The sequence below is a fragment of the Sinocyclocheilus rhinocerous genome, unplaced genomic scaffold (genome assembly GCF_001515625.1).
Source record: "Sinocyclocheilus rhinocerous isolate Xijiao unplaced genomic scaffold, SAMN03320098_v1.1 scaffold576, whole genome shotgun sequence".
Classification (NCBI taxonomy): domain Eukaryota; kingdom Metazoa; phylum Chordata; class Actinopteri; order Cypriniformes; family Cyprinidae; genus Sinocyclocheilus; species Sinocyclocheilus rhinocerous.
Genome location: NW_015662167.1, coordinates 1,759,385 through 1,776,852, shown reverse-complemented (window position 1 = coordinate 1,776,852; position 17,468 = coordinate 1,759,385). Strand labels below are relative to the sequence as shown.

Here is a 17,468-nt window from a genome sequence, read left to right as displayed (position 1 = left end):
TGAATGTCAAACGTCAAACTAACTTTACCGCCGTAACTAGGCCAGGGATCAAAAACTGACATGGCTGTGATGCAGCTGCATGTGGCTGGCAGCAAACAAGCTAGTTCACCTCAAATTGAATGTTGTCAGAGACTCACTCGCATGTCGTTTAAAACCTGAATGGCTTTCTTACATCTGAGTAGCAAATAAATATATTGGAACAATCTTCACGCAGAATTTTCACAAAATAGCAGTTCATAGTACACGGAAGCTCCAAAAAATAGCACCGTAAATAAAAGACCTAAACTAAAAGCATCGAACAATATTCCAATATTTAGTCTTCTGTAGTCATATATTTATTTATGTATATGTATATGTATATGTTAATTTTAATATTAATATAGAACGAAAGTTTTTTTTTAGCTACTGCGATGGTGCCCCTCGGGAGTTGGTCCGGACCAAAGCAAGCAAACTAGCGGACTTTCCTGGGATGGATATGCACCCCTAAACAGTAAACAGAACTCCAAACTAGGCCAGGGATCAAAAACTGACATGGCTGTGATGCAGCTGCATGTGGCTGGCAGCAAACAAGCTAGTTCACCTCAAATTGAATGTTGTCAGAGACTCACTTGCATGTCGTTTCAAACCTGAATGGCTTTCTTACATCTGTGTAGCAAATAAATATATTGGAACAATCTTCAAGCAGAATTTTCACAAAATAGCAGTTCATAGTACACGGAAGCTCCAAAAATAGCACCGTAAATAAAAGACCTAAACTCTTTACCGCCGTAACTAGGCCAGGGATCAAAAACTGACATGGCTGTGATGCAGCTGCATGTGGCTGGCAGCAAACAAGCTAGTTCACCTCAAATTGAATGTTGTCAGAGACTCACTCGCATGTCGTTTAAAACCTGAATGGCTTTCTTACATCTGAGTAGCAAATAAATATATTGGAACAATCTTCACGCAGAATTTTCACAAAATAGCAGTTCATAGTACACGGAAGCTCCAAAAAATAGCACCGTAAATAAAAGACCTAAACTAAAAGCATCGAACAATATTCCAATATTTAGTCTTCTGTAGTCATATATTTTCATGTGAACTGTTCGTTTAAAACAATGGTCTGGACAGACACTGTAATATCTTGTATAGAAAATACAAATGTAGTCAAACCACAAAGTTTAGTTATTTTTACCCGTGCAGAAACCAAATACACATTAAATGGAGCTCAAATAAGCCCTGGTGGCTTTAAAGGGATAGTTCGCCAAAAAAAAAAGAACATTCTGTTAAGTTGTTCCAAACTTGTATGATCTTCTTTCTTCTGTTGAACACAAGAAGATAAAACAAAACAATGGAAAAAGTTTATTTTAAAAAATCAAGCAATGCATTTATGATCCTAAATGCTGCAACAATAGCACAATTTAAAGTCAAAACAAGGTGTCATTCATAAAGACGCCAACAAGAGTCCTATTCGCTGGTGTAAACAAACCAGAGCCATGTGCTATGCAAATAAATATGTATACAAAATCTGATCGGTTCATAAATATACAATATATATTGTTTATTCAAGTTGCTACATATAGGTATTTTTCATTATTTATAATTAATTACAGTACAGACATTTATGTCACCAAAATACACTAAAATAGACTAGCAATGCACAGCTGTTTGGTCATGACTTTCAGATTCCAGCTGGAGGCACCTCACAAACCCGCAAGATGAGGAGTAGCATGAACTCCTCAAGTCTAATTAACCAAACATTAAATGAACCATCATCATTTGAAACTTAAACCATCATATGCCCTATGTTCTGCAGTTTTAGCAATAATTCGTAGGCTTAACATGGGCGAAAATTACCCTATAGTCTTGTATTTAATACAGTGCACAGCAAATTGTACTGATTTCGAGGATAATCATCACAACCTGGTAACTGGTAATAATAAGATATGGTTTTGTCAGAATTAATTATGCTGTATTTCAGGAAGAACCTAGTTCAAAGAAAAACTAAATCAAGGAACTGTAACAAAAGTTACCAAACTACTAGGTAAACAGAATAACCTACTTGACTGGTTAAGACAGTTCTAAGGTATTTTGTTCCCAAAGAGTGGTAACATAAGACCAGCTTATGCCACTACTCAACATGTAAACTTCAGTAGATGCTCACCTAAATATTTAAGAATATCTATTAAAGGGGTTACCAAGTCGGATGCGACTAAACATGAAAATATAAAATATCTGCAAACAATTTTTGCACCAAAACTATTCACAGAGTCTGATGCCAATTTTCTCAAAACGGTTAAAACTCAAACTATTTGGCATCCCCAAATTAATTAATAATAATTCATTTATTTCTGACTCTGTATGAAGGATTTCCTAGGGATGCATTTTTCATTTGAAAATCTTCTGCACCTTTTTTGACTTAGTGTGAACAGGCCTCAAGACTACCATTTCAGAATTCAAGATCTCGATATTTTAGGTCAGCAGTCCTTTTCAAGTCCTTTGAAATTGTGGATTTGATGACTGTGGGCTAAATTGTATAAATCGCTGTATTAGAGCTTCAAAGTTCATTTCGGGGTTCAGGCATAAGCTTGTTTGCATGTCTAAGACTTCAGAGAACATAAGCCCTCCAAGTGAAAGCTCATCCTCACTTCAAGGTCCTCTATATGAAATGCTTTTTAGCATACTCTTCATAGCTACATAAAGGTATTTAGATATATAGATATAAACAAACAGGTATGCAACACATTCACTGCTGTTATAGTACATTAAAACGCATGAGTTCATTAAACTCGGGAGTAGACTTGTATATAATTAAATGACTGTTAACCTGAAACATATTAGTTACAAAATAGTAATTTAGAATACATACATTTTATAATCTATTTTATTCTCAGAAAATATATATATATCTCAAGATGAAGTGGAGATGATATGATTACCTTTATATTTTGTTTTGAAATTTTAAATACATTACAATAACATCCCAATAATACACACACAGAGATTATGGAGGAGGAAAAAAGCTCCTTGTAAACACCAGTTTACAATCAAGCGCTGCACTAGATCTATGACAGCCAACACACTGATCACTCGATTTCAGTTCTGTGCTGTTACAGATGCCTCCTTATTTGCTGAACAATGTAGGGATGCAACAATATGCAGTATGATAATTGTACATTTAAATAATGCTGACATTTTAAAGTATAGTAAAAAATTATATATTTCTCCAATCAAATACCATTTTGTCCTGCTGTCATTGTTTGTGTGGCAGCATGTATGCTACAAAGGATGCATTCTTTCAGTGTTTTTTATTTTTATTTTAAAGCAATTGGACAAATGCATCCCTAGAACAAGGTGTCATTTTGCATCAAATATTGCAACATGTTGCATTGGAGGCTGTGGGGTGTGTTGGCTGCCGGTCAGACCAGTGTTCCAGGTGAAGGGGGCTCAGAGCCGGACTCTTTTTGAGTGCTCCCCTCTAAGGGGAAAGGCTCTGGGTAGAGAGAAAGCTCCACGGACCTGCCATGATGAAAAGAGAAGATGCTTGTGCAGACTGCGGGTGGAGTCCTCAGGAGTGGGCAGAGAGAACGGAGGCGCTCTGCGGCCGAACGCTGCAGCAGTGGACAGCTCTGTGTGATGAGGGAGCAGGTTGGGAATAGAAGAAGTGGTGGATCCAGCGGAGGGATGTGACAGATCGTACGCCGAGAACAACATTGCGTCCTGTGGGTGCTGCTGTAAAGGGATGAAGGGTCCACAGGATTTCGTTCGTGTCACCTTGACCCGACGGGGTTCGGCCTCTTGACCCCGCAGCAACATGGGGCTATAGGAAGGTGGGGCGGCAGCCAGATGTAACTGCGAATGGGAGAAACCTTTGTAGTGCGGAGGGGTGCCCGATGGAGGAGTGGAGAAGTCCGGCCAGATGCGTCCTGCTGACTGGTTTTGTTGAGCCTGGGCGGGCCTCTTTTGCTGTTTGCCCCAAATGTAGTCCATCAAAATCTCATTGTAACCTGTGCCACTACTTTGGCCGCCGAGAGAGGAGCGCATTCGACTCTGGTCTTTAAATCCCATCATCTGTCTCTCTGGGCTGCCTTGATAGAACTGACGGAGCTTCCCATCTGTGAGGGACTCCGAGCTCTTGTATGGTCCAGCTCGGGGTGGCATGCCGTTGCGAGGAGGACCGGGCTCAGGGAGACTTGAGCGGTCGAGTAGCGCCTCGGAGCTGTTGCTACGACGAGCACGGGAGCTGTAGGGGCAGCTGCGGTGCTCAGAAGAGGAGCCCTCCAAAGATGCCAACGGGACAAACTGAGGAACATCTGGACTGCCACACCACTGCTTCAGTGCAATACCACCAGGCATCTCCGGCCTAGGAGGAGAAGATAAGACATTAAGAAGTTATAGTAGTATAGTAGTAACAAGTTTTTTTAAAATACATTTGGATCTAAAGTGGATCTACAGTGATAATGTAGTAGAGCTGACATCTGAGGGCACCATAAGTGCACTCCTGACATGAGGTCTGTTCCAAAAGGTAGACAACATAATTATGCTGTCTGTGAAGATATTTTATTTTGTCCAGATTACACTGCATTATCCTTTGCGGTAAAGCCAATCTAGGAAGGACAATGGTGGAGTAAAAAAAAAAAAAAATCAAAAACATACTTGGTAACACTTTACTTAAAGCCTTTATGTATAATGCATTATAAAAGTAGTTTTAATGCATGAATTATGCCTTGTAATGCACCTTATAATGCACTATGCATTTTAAATTCGGTTATAATTATTTACGACAAGATATAATGTATTAGAACACACAAATTATGATTAATTATAATGCATTATACCCTTTAATAATCCTTTATAATGCATTATACATAAAGACTTTAAGTAAAGTGTTACCATATACTTATTTCATTCTGTACTGAAAAGTATTGATAAAACAGTTTAATTTGAATTTTGTTATTCCCAATATCTGTGTATATCATGTTCAAAAGTTTTGGGTCAGTAATTTTAAAAAAATGCTTTTATTCAGAAAGGATGCTTTAAATTGATCAAAAGTGACAGTAAAGACGTTTATAATATTACAAAAGATTTCTATTTCAAATTGATGCTGTTCTTTTTAATTCTTTCAAATGCAATTCTTTAAAGAATCCCATAAAAGTGTATCATGGTTTCCACAAATATATTAAGCAGCACAACTTTTTTCAACATTGATAATAAGAAATGTTTCTTAAGCAGCAAATCAGCATATTAGAATGATTTTTGAAGGATCATGTGACACTGAAGACTGGAGTAGTGACTTGCCATCACAGGAATAATATGTAATATTTTTTTTTGCTGTAACCTAAATATAACCTTGTTGAGCATAATATTTTAGCATAATGTTTCAAAAACAAAAAATGATCAAAAACCAAACAAGCTAATATCAAACTATATTAGAATATTTTGTATATAATAATAATAATATATAAGAATAATTTGTGCAGATTGTGCTATTTTTGTGTTGCTGCCCATCTAAATGTAAGTTCAATTATCTATGTAGCAGTTGGAACCTCACTAGCCATAGTGTACATATAGCAGAAGAAATAGTCATAAAAGTCATTACCTCACATGAACGCTGATTGGTGCAGTGCGGGACAACAGCGGCGTGGCTGGAACACTTCTGCCCTCCACATTGGATGCACTTCTTGGCAGTGAGTGACTTGGGCTGGATGAACATTCATAAGTTATAATTGTAGTGTAAACCTCACCCGTTTCAGCTAGCGGACACATCCCATCCTCCCTCTCTGCTCACCTCACAGAGCTTGAGGCTGAGTTGCGGCGAGTCCTCATCTCGTAGTAGATCTCTACAGGTGACAGCTTCCTACAGAGCCTACTGTCAGGACTGCCTGGGGCCAGCCGGGGGTGAGACAAGGAGCGCTGCTCAGGTGCCACACTGGGAGACGAATCCTCTGTAAACCACAGTCGACAGGGTTGTATATCAAAGTTAGTGTCATAAACAGGCCAGTGTGGTAAAACAAATCAGAGTACTGAGATGTACTTTCTTTGTTTGCTAATGTTAAGAGGCCTCACCATTGTCATGTGATGTTGAGTCTGACATTGAACTGCTTTCTGACTTCACAGTTTCCTCTAAAAAATTAGGGGAAAAAATGTAAGTCGTATTAAAATAATTACACGAAGATCAGAGATTTCCATGGTCTTAATATAATAATATATTTATTATTATTATCTAAATAGATATTAATTTCTACATTTCATACACTTCTTGACCAATGATTTTTAAAGAAGTCTCTTATGCTCACCAAGGCTGCATTTATCTGAGCAAAAATACAGTAATATTTTAATATATTTTTAACATGTAATTTAATTGTTTTGATAGCAAAGCTGAATTTTAAGCAGCCATGTCACCTGATCCTTCAGAAATCATTCTAATATGCTAATCATCTTGGTGTTCCCAGAATTATGTCTCATTATTTTTAAAGTTAAAAACAGTTGTGCTGCTTAATTTTTTTGTGAACAATTTTTTTTTTTGATTAATGTAATGCATTCTTGCCGAATTGAAGTATTAATTACTTTAAAAAATAAAAAATAAATTTACTGACCCCAAACTTTTGAGCAGTGGCCACATTTTACAATATCGTTTGGTATCAGCGATGCTAAACCTGGCCCAATGTGTCTGAAGGCACACATTTTTGTGATCTAAATTCTTTCTTTATGTAAGCTTTTTGTTTAAAACACATTATCAAGTCATTTATAAATATTGAGGTCTGTCAACATGTGTCCATTGTCCTTTTCAAGCAATGGCAACAGTCTTGGATAATGGGGGGAAATTACTCTTTTACCATGCACGTCCTACAGAGCCATTTTCAATGTATGCACTTTTTTTCCAAATTACCAATGTTTACCAGAACTTATTTGGTGCTTTTGTGCGTGTATATGTTACCTGTGTGGCATCCCCGATGAACAGTCCTCTTACTGTGCAATGCATTTTTATCAGAATCGATGCTCCGGCGCAGGGCACCACTGAAGAGAGCCTTCATCTGCCGTCGCTGACCAGGGTCGTCCTACATGGAAGACACATATGGTTGTTATAGTATAAAACTGTAAGGAGAATCCTTTTATTAACTTTCAGTAAACAGACTCACCTCTCCTTTTGAGGTAACATGAGGGGTCAGGCCAGCTCGGCGCTGAACAAAGGGAGGTCTTTCCCCTTCTTCTAAAGGAAAATCCTGTGGAAGCTTCCCTGTGAGCTCCTGAACAGACATTTAAAGCTTTTACTGGGAATGTCACAATGTTTGCTGCCATTTTTTAGAACAGATGGTTCTAATAAGTACGCCCGTTTCATTTTCATTTTCTTTTCTTTTTTTTGTACATCTACATTCGAAAAACACAACTTAATAACAAACAGTTCTTCACATCAATGCAAACCATAAAACCAACACTCACACATCAAATAAGAGAATTAATTTTCAAAACAGAGAGAGAAAAAATAAATCAAGTAGACCTAGAAACTTTGTGAAACAGCTGGATACACATTTTCTTTGCTGCTGAAGTCAGCATTTTGCATTTGTTTTTTTAAAAAGAACTATATTTTATAGCGACTGCCTAGAAGTAAAATACTGTCTCAAAGTTTAATAAACCATCTCACCGCCTCCAGAAGACACACGTGTCGCAGCTCTCCGAGACGACTGTTCAAAAGGCTCTGCAGACTCTGCTTTCGCTCCTGCAGCTCTGAGATTCGTTCTGCTTGCAGCTTGCTGTCCTGACAGCCCTGGACATCTGTGCATGAGCAGCATGATGTGCATTAGAAAGTAAGCCAAAGTTCAAATTATATTTACACTGCCATTCTTCACATGTCTGTTATTTTTGATCAAATAAATGCAGCTTTGGTGAGCATAAGAGACAAAAACAAAAATCTTACATATTAAAACTGAAGCATGACAAAACGGAGCATGCTAAATTAAATAGCCAAGATCAACCAACACAAAAATCTATAGCATATATTGTGCTTCCATACTCCATTATCAATATGGAAATATGTATGCTCACCTGGAGCCCCTAAGCCCATGGCAGTGATCAGGCGACCTTTGACCTCCATAGAATGGATTTGAGGAAGTCTTGTGAAGTCTTTAGCTCCCAATTAACCCTCAGCTCCTGCGGACAAAGAATGTAGAGCTAATGAATATGATATAATTTGAGTAACAAATGAACTGAGACTGATTTGAGAACCTCCAATCACCTTGTAGTTTGAGTCACGTGAGGCATGTCATTCTGTGTTGGGGTCTACAATGCTACAGTATCCCAATGGCCTGCAGGGGGAGCCACGGTGCGACTTCTCAATTTACTGCTGAGCCCTTAGTAGTGAGGAAAAATCGTATATGCTTGTTATACACACACATTAAAAACGTCTATATGTTCCTGCTGGCTGTAACACAGTCCTCTAAATTATGTCTTATATAAAAGTTCAAAGACTAGTTCTGCCACAAAACTCAATTTGAAGACATCAGAATACATTCACTTTAGAGGGGCAAACAAATAGCACTATCAAAATGAATAATAAATGGTGATCATTTCCATACTTAAATTGCTGCTGTGCCTCTAAATCATTTATTAAACAGCTACCTCTCTTCTTACTTTCAGGAAGTTACGTCATGTCAGGGTGTGAAAGTAAGAGCCCATATCAGGTCATTGTGGCAACCTAGGTTACCCAACAAGTGATTCAAATCTGGGTTTGCAGCTTACTGCGACTTTAAGATATTTGACCAAATAACTCGTATTCATTTAAATGAACAACAATTAATAAAACCAAACACAAGTACAGCGTAACTTCACCTATATGGTGTTGGCTATGCTAAAATTTACATTTCTAACAATTACAACTCTAATCACATTTAAATAGTTTAAGATCATTAATGATTTTTTTTTTATCCTATTAATTTTGTCATAAAAACATTATTTCCAGGTTTAAATTTGTAAATTAAATTTAAAATCTTGATTATTGAATATATTACTGGCATACATGTTAAACCTTATAATAATTAATATGATTAATTTAACAATTAATTAAAATGTTAATAAAAACCCTGCATACCGACACCCATTTAAAATCACTCTGGATCCATTGTACTTCCACAAACAATAAAAAAAATTCAAAAATCTTTAGGAAACAGCTGGGTGCACATTTCTGAAGTCAGCATTTGTTTTTTTGTTTTTTTTGGGGGAGAGAGAACATTATTTTATTGTGACTGCCCAAAAGTAAAATGCTGCTTTAAAGAATAATTAATTTCCTCACCGCCTCCAAGAGACACACTTGTCGCAGTTCTCCGAGACGACTGTTCAAAAGGCTCTGCAGACTCTGCTTTCGCTCCTGCAGCTCTGAGATTCGTTCTGCTTGCAGCTTGCTGTCCTGACAGCCCTGGACATCTGTGCATGAGCAGCATGATGTGCATTAGAAAGTAAGCCAAAGTTCAAATTATATTTACACTGCCATTCTTCACATGTCTGTTATTTTTGATCAAATAAATGCAGCTTTGGTGAGCATAAGAGACAAAAACAAAAATCTTACATATTAAAACTGAAGCATGACAAAACGGAGCATGCTAAATTAAATAGCCAAGATCAACCAACACAAAAATCTATAGCATATATTGTGCTTCCATACTCCATTATCAATATGGAAATATGTATGCTCACCTGGAGCCCCTAAGCCCATGGCAGTGATCAGGCGACCTTTGACCTCCATAGAATGGATTTGAGGAAGTCTTGTGAAGTCTTTAGCTCCCAATTAACCCTCAGCTCCTGCGGACAAAGAATGTAGAGCTAATGAATATGATATAATTTGAGTAACAAATGAACTGAGACTGATTTGAGAACCTCCAATCACCTTGTGGTTTGAGTCACGTGAGGCATGTCATTCTGTGTTGGGGTCTACAATGCTACAGTATCCCAATGGCCTGCAGGGGGAGCCACGGTGCGACTTCTCAATTTACTGCTGAGCCCTTAGTAGTGAGGAAAAATCGTATATGCTTGTTATACACACACATTAAAAACGTCTATATGTTCCTGCTGGCTGTAACAGTCCTCTAAATTATGTCTTATATAAAAGTTCAAAGACTAGTTCTGCCACAAAACTCAATTTGAAGACATCAGAATACATTCACTTTAGAGGGGCAAACAAATAGCACTATCAAAATGAATAATAAATGGTGATCATTTCCATACTTAAATTGCTGCTGTGCCTCTAAATCATTTATTAAACAGCTACCTCTCTTCTTACTTTCAGGAAGTTACGTCATGTCAGGGTGTGAAAGTAAGAGCCCATATCAGGTCATTGTGGCAACCTAGGTTACCCAACAAGTGATTCAAATCTGGGTTTGCAGCTTACTGCGACTTTAAGATATTTGACCAAATAACTCCTATTCATTTAAATGAACAACAATTAATAAAACCAAACACAAGTACAGCGTAACTTCACCTATATAGTGTTGGCTATGCTAAAATTTACATTTCTAACAATTACAATTCTAATCACATTTAAATAGTTTAAGATCATTAATCATTTTTTTTTTTTATCCTATTAATTTTGTCATAAAAACATTATTTCCAGGTTTAAATTTGTAAATTAAATTTAAAATCTTGATTATTGAATATATTACTGGCATACATTTTAAACCTTTTTATTAACATTACAGCAAAAAAAATCAACAATTAATTAAAATATTAATAAAAACCCTGCATACCGACACCCATTTAAAATCACTCTGGATCCATTGTACTTCCACAAACAAGAAAAAAAATTCAAATGGCAAATGCTGCAAAACTGTTCATGAATCATTGTTATGGTATAAAGGCTGCTGGCAAATCTTGGACATAACTAGCAGGATGTGTTTTTGTTTGTGAGGAAGTGGCGTGGGTCATGTGGTATGATGGGCGGCTGGGAATGCACCCAACAACAAAACAAGACATAAAACCACCATGTGCAGGGTAAACAGACAACAATGAACAGCAAGTATAAGTAGGAGTATAAATAAATGAGGCAAAACATTCAAAACAAGAAGCTCTCAAAATTCATATAGGAGCAAATGAACAAATAAGATTCTTTAAAACACTACAAGCACATCTGGTGGACACATGTTAAGAGATATCGCACACCTCAACTCTTGTAGAGACATGGCAGAGAGAGAGCATGATGGGAGGAGAGAGGGGAGGATAAATACTCAGAGATCAAAACCTGACTCAAGAGAGAACGATGAGAGAGATATAAACAAGGGATTTATGGGAATTTGATGACAAAGCACCCAATGTCCTGGGACAAAACATGTGCAAGAGATAAACTGTGAGAAAGGGAAAGCATGAGAGCCAGAGATCCATATACAGACCACAGCACTGTAAGCAGTGCATGATACTAGATAACAGTGTCTTATAAAGTAGTAAGTAGATAAATAGATAAAAAATATATAAACTCAAATGCAATTATCAAGCTTAGTGAAATATATATCTGAAAAATAAAAGTTTAACAATAACAGTTCCACTCAGAGATCAAAACCTGACTCAAGAGAGAACGATGAGAGAGATATAAACAAGGGATTTATGGGAATTTGATGACAAAGCACCCAATTGGGTGGGACAAAACATGTGCAAGAGATAAACTGTGAGAAAGGGAAAGCATGAGAGCCAGAGATCCATATACAGACCACAGCACTGTAAGCAGTGCATGATACTAGATAACAGTGTCTTATAAAGTAGTAAGTAAATAAATAGATAAGAAATATATAAACTCAAATGCAATTATCAAGCTTAGTGAAATATATATCTGAAAAATAAAAGCTTAACAATAACAGTTCCATAAAATACATCTCTGAAAAATTAAAGGTGAATAATAAGAATTACAAATTTGGCCCAGTGTTTGTTCCATGTGCTGATAAAATCACACTTATGCTGTTGTTTATGCATTTATAAAACTGTCAGTTTTCATATTCTTGGGCCCGTGCATTAATAATAAAGTTTGATGTTTAATTTCAAGGACATTTTTGTTACTTTTGCACAGTGTAGGGTTGCCCGTTCTTGTCACATGTACAGTAAAACCTGGTTCCGGAAGCAGAAAGAAATACTGTCTCAAAGGGTTAAAATTGCCAAAAATGTAAAACTTTCACAAAACGAGTTGTTAAGCAGACAGTCTCAGACACCATTCACTTCACATTCAGGATTAAAAAAAAAACGCAATCAAAGTGAATGGTGAAAGTGGCTGTAAACGTCTGCCCATCATTTTATTTGGTGTTTAGTGGAAGAAATACAACACAAAGAAATAGTTACACAAGTTTTGAACAATATTTGTATATCAATTTCATGTCTATAAATTCTATAAAATATATACACATCAATTTCAAGTCTATATTTCACCTTATTTGTCTTTGGCAGACGACTATGTCTCAAGACGACTGATTTGTCTGACTGTTTCTGTTTAGGCTACATCCATCATGCAACAAAACATACAGTGTGTGAATTGAAATGTTAATGACAGCTGTGGCAGGTGAGACTGTATACACAGCTGACTCCAATGCATAGTCTCGTTTCAGAAACATGCATGTCTGTAAAACGACTTTCTGAATGAAGTCACAAAATCAACTTTTTTTCTGAAAAAGCGATGTGATCATAAATGCTATATGGTTGTGATTTTCATTTGAAAGATTTTATCACCATCAACAGCAAACACGAGTCAAACGAGGAAAAAACTAATCTTAAATAAAATAAAATAAACAAACAAAAACGATGAACTCTGTAACGTTAACATTTTAAAAGCATTCTTTATAACGTATAACACGCTTGAGAGGCTGTAAAAATTTGCTTTAAAGTGTAGATCCAAGGACTTACCTTGACCAAATTAAGCCACTGAGAAAATATCCACAAAAGGACAGAAAAAACGCAGACTTATTTTATTGCACGTCCGATTTCGCTAACATGTTACTCATTGAAGTTTTCTTTTATGCACGAGCTCAAAGTTTCTCGCGTTTCTTCTCTTGCAGAGGCTGCAACTCAAGCAAGTAATTTCTACGAGCCCTAAATACAACAAGGACGAAACCATCTATTCGCAGTGACGGGGGTTAGCCACTGATAAAATGGCTAGAAAATATTAAACATTCACCATTTTTAATAAATTATAAGATATAGTTACATTTCCAGGCAATTCGGATACATGTAAACCGCATTAAAATTGCATTCCTGTCCAATTTGGAGCTATAAATCCAAGATATCCCGGCAAGTTGTTTTAAAGGTTTCGTCTGAAAAGCGGACAGGTGAGGCTGTGGCGTCCGTAACAACCATGTGGTTTCTAACTTAAACGTCGCAGACAGGAATGATTTACTCTCATTGAAAAATGAAAATTTATGGTAAACAATTATTTTTATCTTTTGAAGTAGAAGAGGTTTATCTAACACGTGTTAAGTTAGATGCCAATGTTGGAGTAGGAAGTCTTATTAGCGATTGTCTATTTAAAGGGACAGTACACCCAAAAAGATAATTCTGTCATCATTTACTCACCTCTTGTGGCTCCAAATCTATATGACTTTCTTCTGCAGAACATAAAAGATTTTCTGAAGAACTGCATGGAAATAAGACCATGATAATGAATCTTGACTGAAGATGCCATGTCTCAAAAAGGACAAAATCACCATAAAAAGGCATTAACAATAGTCCATTAAATGTATTTATATAAGGTTTAGAAGAATTCTAAAATAGTTGTGCAGATACTTTTATGTATACTATTTAGTAATTGTCATTTTTAAAGCCTGACATTTTTAGTCACCATTCATTCTTAAAAAGACCAGTGCAGTCTTCACGATTTCTCATTTTGTCTTCCAAAGCTAAAAGTATGCCAAAGGTTTTGAACGACGTGAGGATGAGTACATTTAAATGATGTTTGAATTTTTTAACTATTCCTTTAAGTCAATAGTCATGTGGTCAAACAAACATTAAGTGTCAGCAGTGTTTACTTAGCAAATTTACTGACCTCTGCATGCAGCATTCCTCTTAACTTTCTTCTGTGCTCAGGAAGAACAACTGTGACAATACTGCAAGTAATTATTTTGCTTTAAAACAATCAAGCATTATTTGATTCAGTGCATATTTGAAGTCAGTGTGTTATTAGGTGAAAATGTTATTGAAGAGTCGACCAAAGAAAATCTAGAACATAAAATGAGCTTTCAAGCACTAAAAATAACATATTGAACACCTCCATCTGCGTTTGTTATTTTATTTCCAAAGAAATGGTTAAATTGAAGATTTCACAAATTGGTGGCTAATTCATTTGAATTCGTATAATCTCAATTGTTCAATCTGCTTACACCCCACTGACAGATAGGTTTAGGTGTTGACCTTCATTGCACATTTCCATAGAAAGCATTATACATATTCATGCAAAATCACCACCTCGTAAAATACTTGTATGTTTTGTCATAAAATTGGGTTGGAATTTCTGAAGGATGCTACAACACTATCATACTCAATGACATGAGCAGGATGACACCAACTGACTATGAACAGGCAGCCTAGAAATTTATGACACACTTTTCCTGCACATGACAGCATGGAGAATTGGCATAGCAGAGGGATCTGACGCTATTAGGCGACCACGAGACCTGATTGTAGAAATTGGAGGGGCTGAGATTAGCGCTTGGGGGAGAAGTGCTTGCTCAAAGCAGACAAAGGCAATCCCAAGGACTTGTCATGACCTGTCTCTCATTTGCACTGCCCTGTTTTAGCACACCAACAGGGCTCTGGCACACAAAGAAACTGAGGATTACTGCTTGGAGATTACGCCGCTTCTCGCTTTCTGTCTTGCTCTGGCCATTGCATTACGTCTGAGTTCAAAATACAACAGAGATGCAAAGAAGAGCGTTTCTGGGTCACCGACAAAATTACTTGAGCATCATCTAATGGGACATGCTGCGAGTGTAATCATGCATTTTGTAAATAAAAAAAAAAGACATAATTGAGGACACATTTAAACTGACGTGGAGTGTTGATAGTCTCCAAAGCAATTTGACTGTAATTATCAACAACTGTAGTAATAGTAAGTGTATTGCACTTAATGAGGGGAAACACTGCAGTCTTTTTATTCACTTATAATTGATCGATGTAACCCTATAGCAGTGATTTGTGAACAAAGCTGTCAAAAGTAAAGACCATTAGTTAAAGGCCAGACCGATAAAAGAGGCCTGTGCGCTCAATATAATAATATATAGCTCCTTCTTCTGAGGCATGAAGCAAGTGTGACCAGCAGTGACCCTCCCTCCTTGTATCTGATTCTCAAGAACAACCAGCTGCTGTCCTGCTAACCTCTACTCTGTTTCGCTTTGATCTCTGCAGATCAGGTTACAGGGGTCAAACTATAACCACTATGTTCAAACAATTTCAGCAGCTAGAATCGAGAAGCTCTTGATGCTTAGTGTTATCATGTGTTCTGCTCATTCAGTAAAATACTCCATGCTAACAGTCATCGAAACATTTAACAAGTATCTTGTTCTTCATATAGTGATATGTGTACAACATATGCGACCTAAGGTAACATTATTTCACTGTGCCCATTAATATGTCTATTCTTGTATCATGTCACATTTTTATCCAAATTCTTATCTTCATTAGTAGTGGAAAAAATGCAAAATAGGATAATAAATAATTTTATATAAGGAGATAAAAGAATAATGTTTCAACTGTTTTTGCCCAATAAAATTCCACAGGGTTCAAAACAATATTGGACTCATTGACGACCTTGTTTCATTGTAACAACAAATAAACATTAAAACATTTCTCAAAATATCTTCTTTTGTGTTCCACAAAAGACATATCATACAGGTTATAACTATATCATTTTCTGGAATGTTTTGGAATGTCTGGTCATGCTGTAAAAAAGGGAAAAACTACTTTTAATGTGTTCATGAAGTGAGCAGAACTCGACTACAGAACAACAGAGCCTTACAAAACTCAACAAAAATCTAAATCTCTCCTAGAATAGTGGAACAGCAGCTTAAATTTATGTTATTCCTGCCTGAGTAATTGCTCAACTCCTCTTTCTTGTCCACCCAAAGACGAAATTCTTTCCTACGTGTTTTCTTTACTACTGGATAAACAAAGACAAAACAGACAGTCAGCAACAAAGCTGACCACAGCTTGGCAACACTGTGGTAAATCCCTCTGTGAAAACATGTACATTTCACAGCCTAGCCGGGGAGGAGACAGTGTTTTGCCACCTCAGACCCTGTCCTGGGGTCAGCTGGACAGATAACAGAAAGCCATTTGTTTGGACACTAACACTCACACCCTGCACTATAATTTGTGGTCATGACTCAAAACTTTAAAGGGATCGTTAACCCAAAAATGAAAATTCTGTCATTCCGAACCTGTATGGAACATAAAAAAAGATACTTTTAATAATGATTCAGTGTTGTCTTTGTCAATACAATGGAAGTCAATGGCATTTACCCCTTTAAGCATTTAGCTGTGATATATTATCACTCCCTATACCATCTCAAATATTGCAAACGAGACAAGAGTGAAAAAATAACAAGCTAAACAGATGTTACGCCGAGTCTTTAGTGCCTGCTTGTGTGCACATGGTAACAACATCAAGCCACAATTGAACTCTTTCTTGCCAGTGCGCCCTGGAGAAGGAGGAGCTCAAAAACAGAAGAGATCTGCTGAAAATACACTCTTGACAGTGCTAGATGGAGCAAGAAATCTGTGCTTTGCAAAGCGGAGTGACTCAGAGTCTAGACACTTCAAATCACACTCACCATCCTCGGCTAGCAGTGAACACAGTGGGACGTGATTGAAAGAGCTTCAATTATAGAAGTGCAGTTCATTATGTGCCATGATAGGCACAATGTAAATCATTTAAATGAATGGGCAAATTTGTTGATTGTCATACAAATTAAGCATTATGATGTAGGCTGGATGAAACAAACCACATGATATAAATGCCACACCAACCTTTGTCAAATTTGTGCTGTATGTCTGCAGGTCAATATCGTTCCTGCAACAAACTATTAAAATGAGTTTTGCTAATTGAAATAAAGTGGGGCTGCAAAACGATTATTCGTGATTAATCGCATTCAAAATAAAAGTTTATGTTTACATACTATATGTGTGTGTACTGTGTATATTTATCATGTATATATAAACACACACATAAATATATATTTTTTTTTAAAAATGTGTATGTATATACTTGTATATAATTTATATTAGATATAAATATATTTTATATATAAATCTAACATATTTTCCCTTAATATATACATGTATGTGTGTGTATTTTTATATACATAATAAATAAACACAGTACACACACAAGTATGTAAATAAACTTCTATGTTGAATGCGATTAATCATTTTGCAGCCCTAAAAATATAAATATCTCTAAAAAAAACTCTCTTGGCTTGCTCCCATCAGGGTTCAAATATATATATATATATATATATATATATAAAAAAAAAAAGAAA

The 17,468-nt window shown here is 36.5% G+C and overlaps 1 protein-coding gene across 1 annotated transcript; it reads right to left on the bottom strand.

The window, feature by feature from the left end:
* Window positions 1-3,426: 3,426 nt before the first annotated feature.
* LOC107727746 (coiled-coil domain-containing protein 120-like) lies at window positions 3,427-8,324 on the bottom strand. Its single transcript, XM_016537705.1, has 9 exons — window positions 8,213-8,324; window positions 8,023-8,127; window positions 7,622-7,752; window positions 7,119-7,226; window positions 6,917-7,037; window positions 6,046-6,102; window positions 5,768-5,924; window positions 5,579-5,680; window positions 3,427-4,342 (listed from the first exon to the last, which is right to left on the bottom strand). The coding sequence occupies exons 2-9, from the start codon at window positions 8,069-8,071 to the stop codon at window positions 3,427-3,429; spliced, it is 1,641 nt and encodes a 546-aa protein (XP_016393191.1). The 5' UTR covers window positions 8,072-8,127; window positions 8,213-8,324.
* Window positions 8,325-17,468: the final 9,144 nt, after the last annotated feature.

Bases quoted from the DNA above. Each gene is read 5' to 3' on its own strand.
- LOC107727746 (XM_016537705.1), bottom strand. From the start codon at position 8,071: ATGGAGGTCAAAGGTCGCCTGATCACTGCCATGGGCTTAGGGGCTCCA. The intron at 5,925-6,045 runs GTGAGGCCTCTT...TGTGGTTTACAG, and splicing joins CTCAACATCACATGACAATG to AGGATTCGTCTCCCAGTGTG. The intron at 4,343-5,578 runs GTAATGACTTTT...TTCTCCTCCTAG, and splicing joins CCAATCAGCGTTCATGTGAG to GCCGGAGATGCCTGGTGGTA.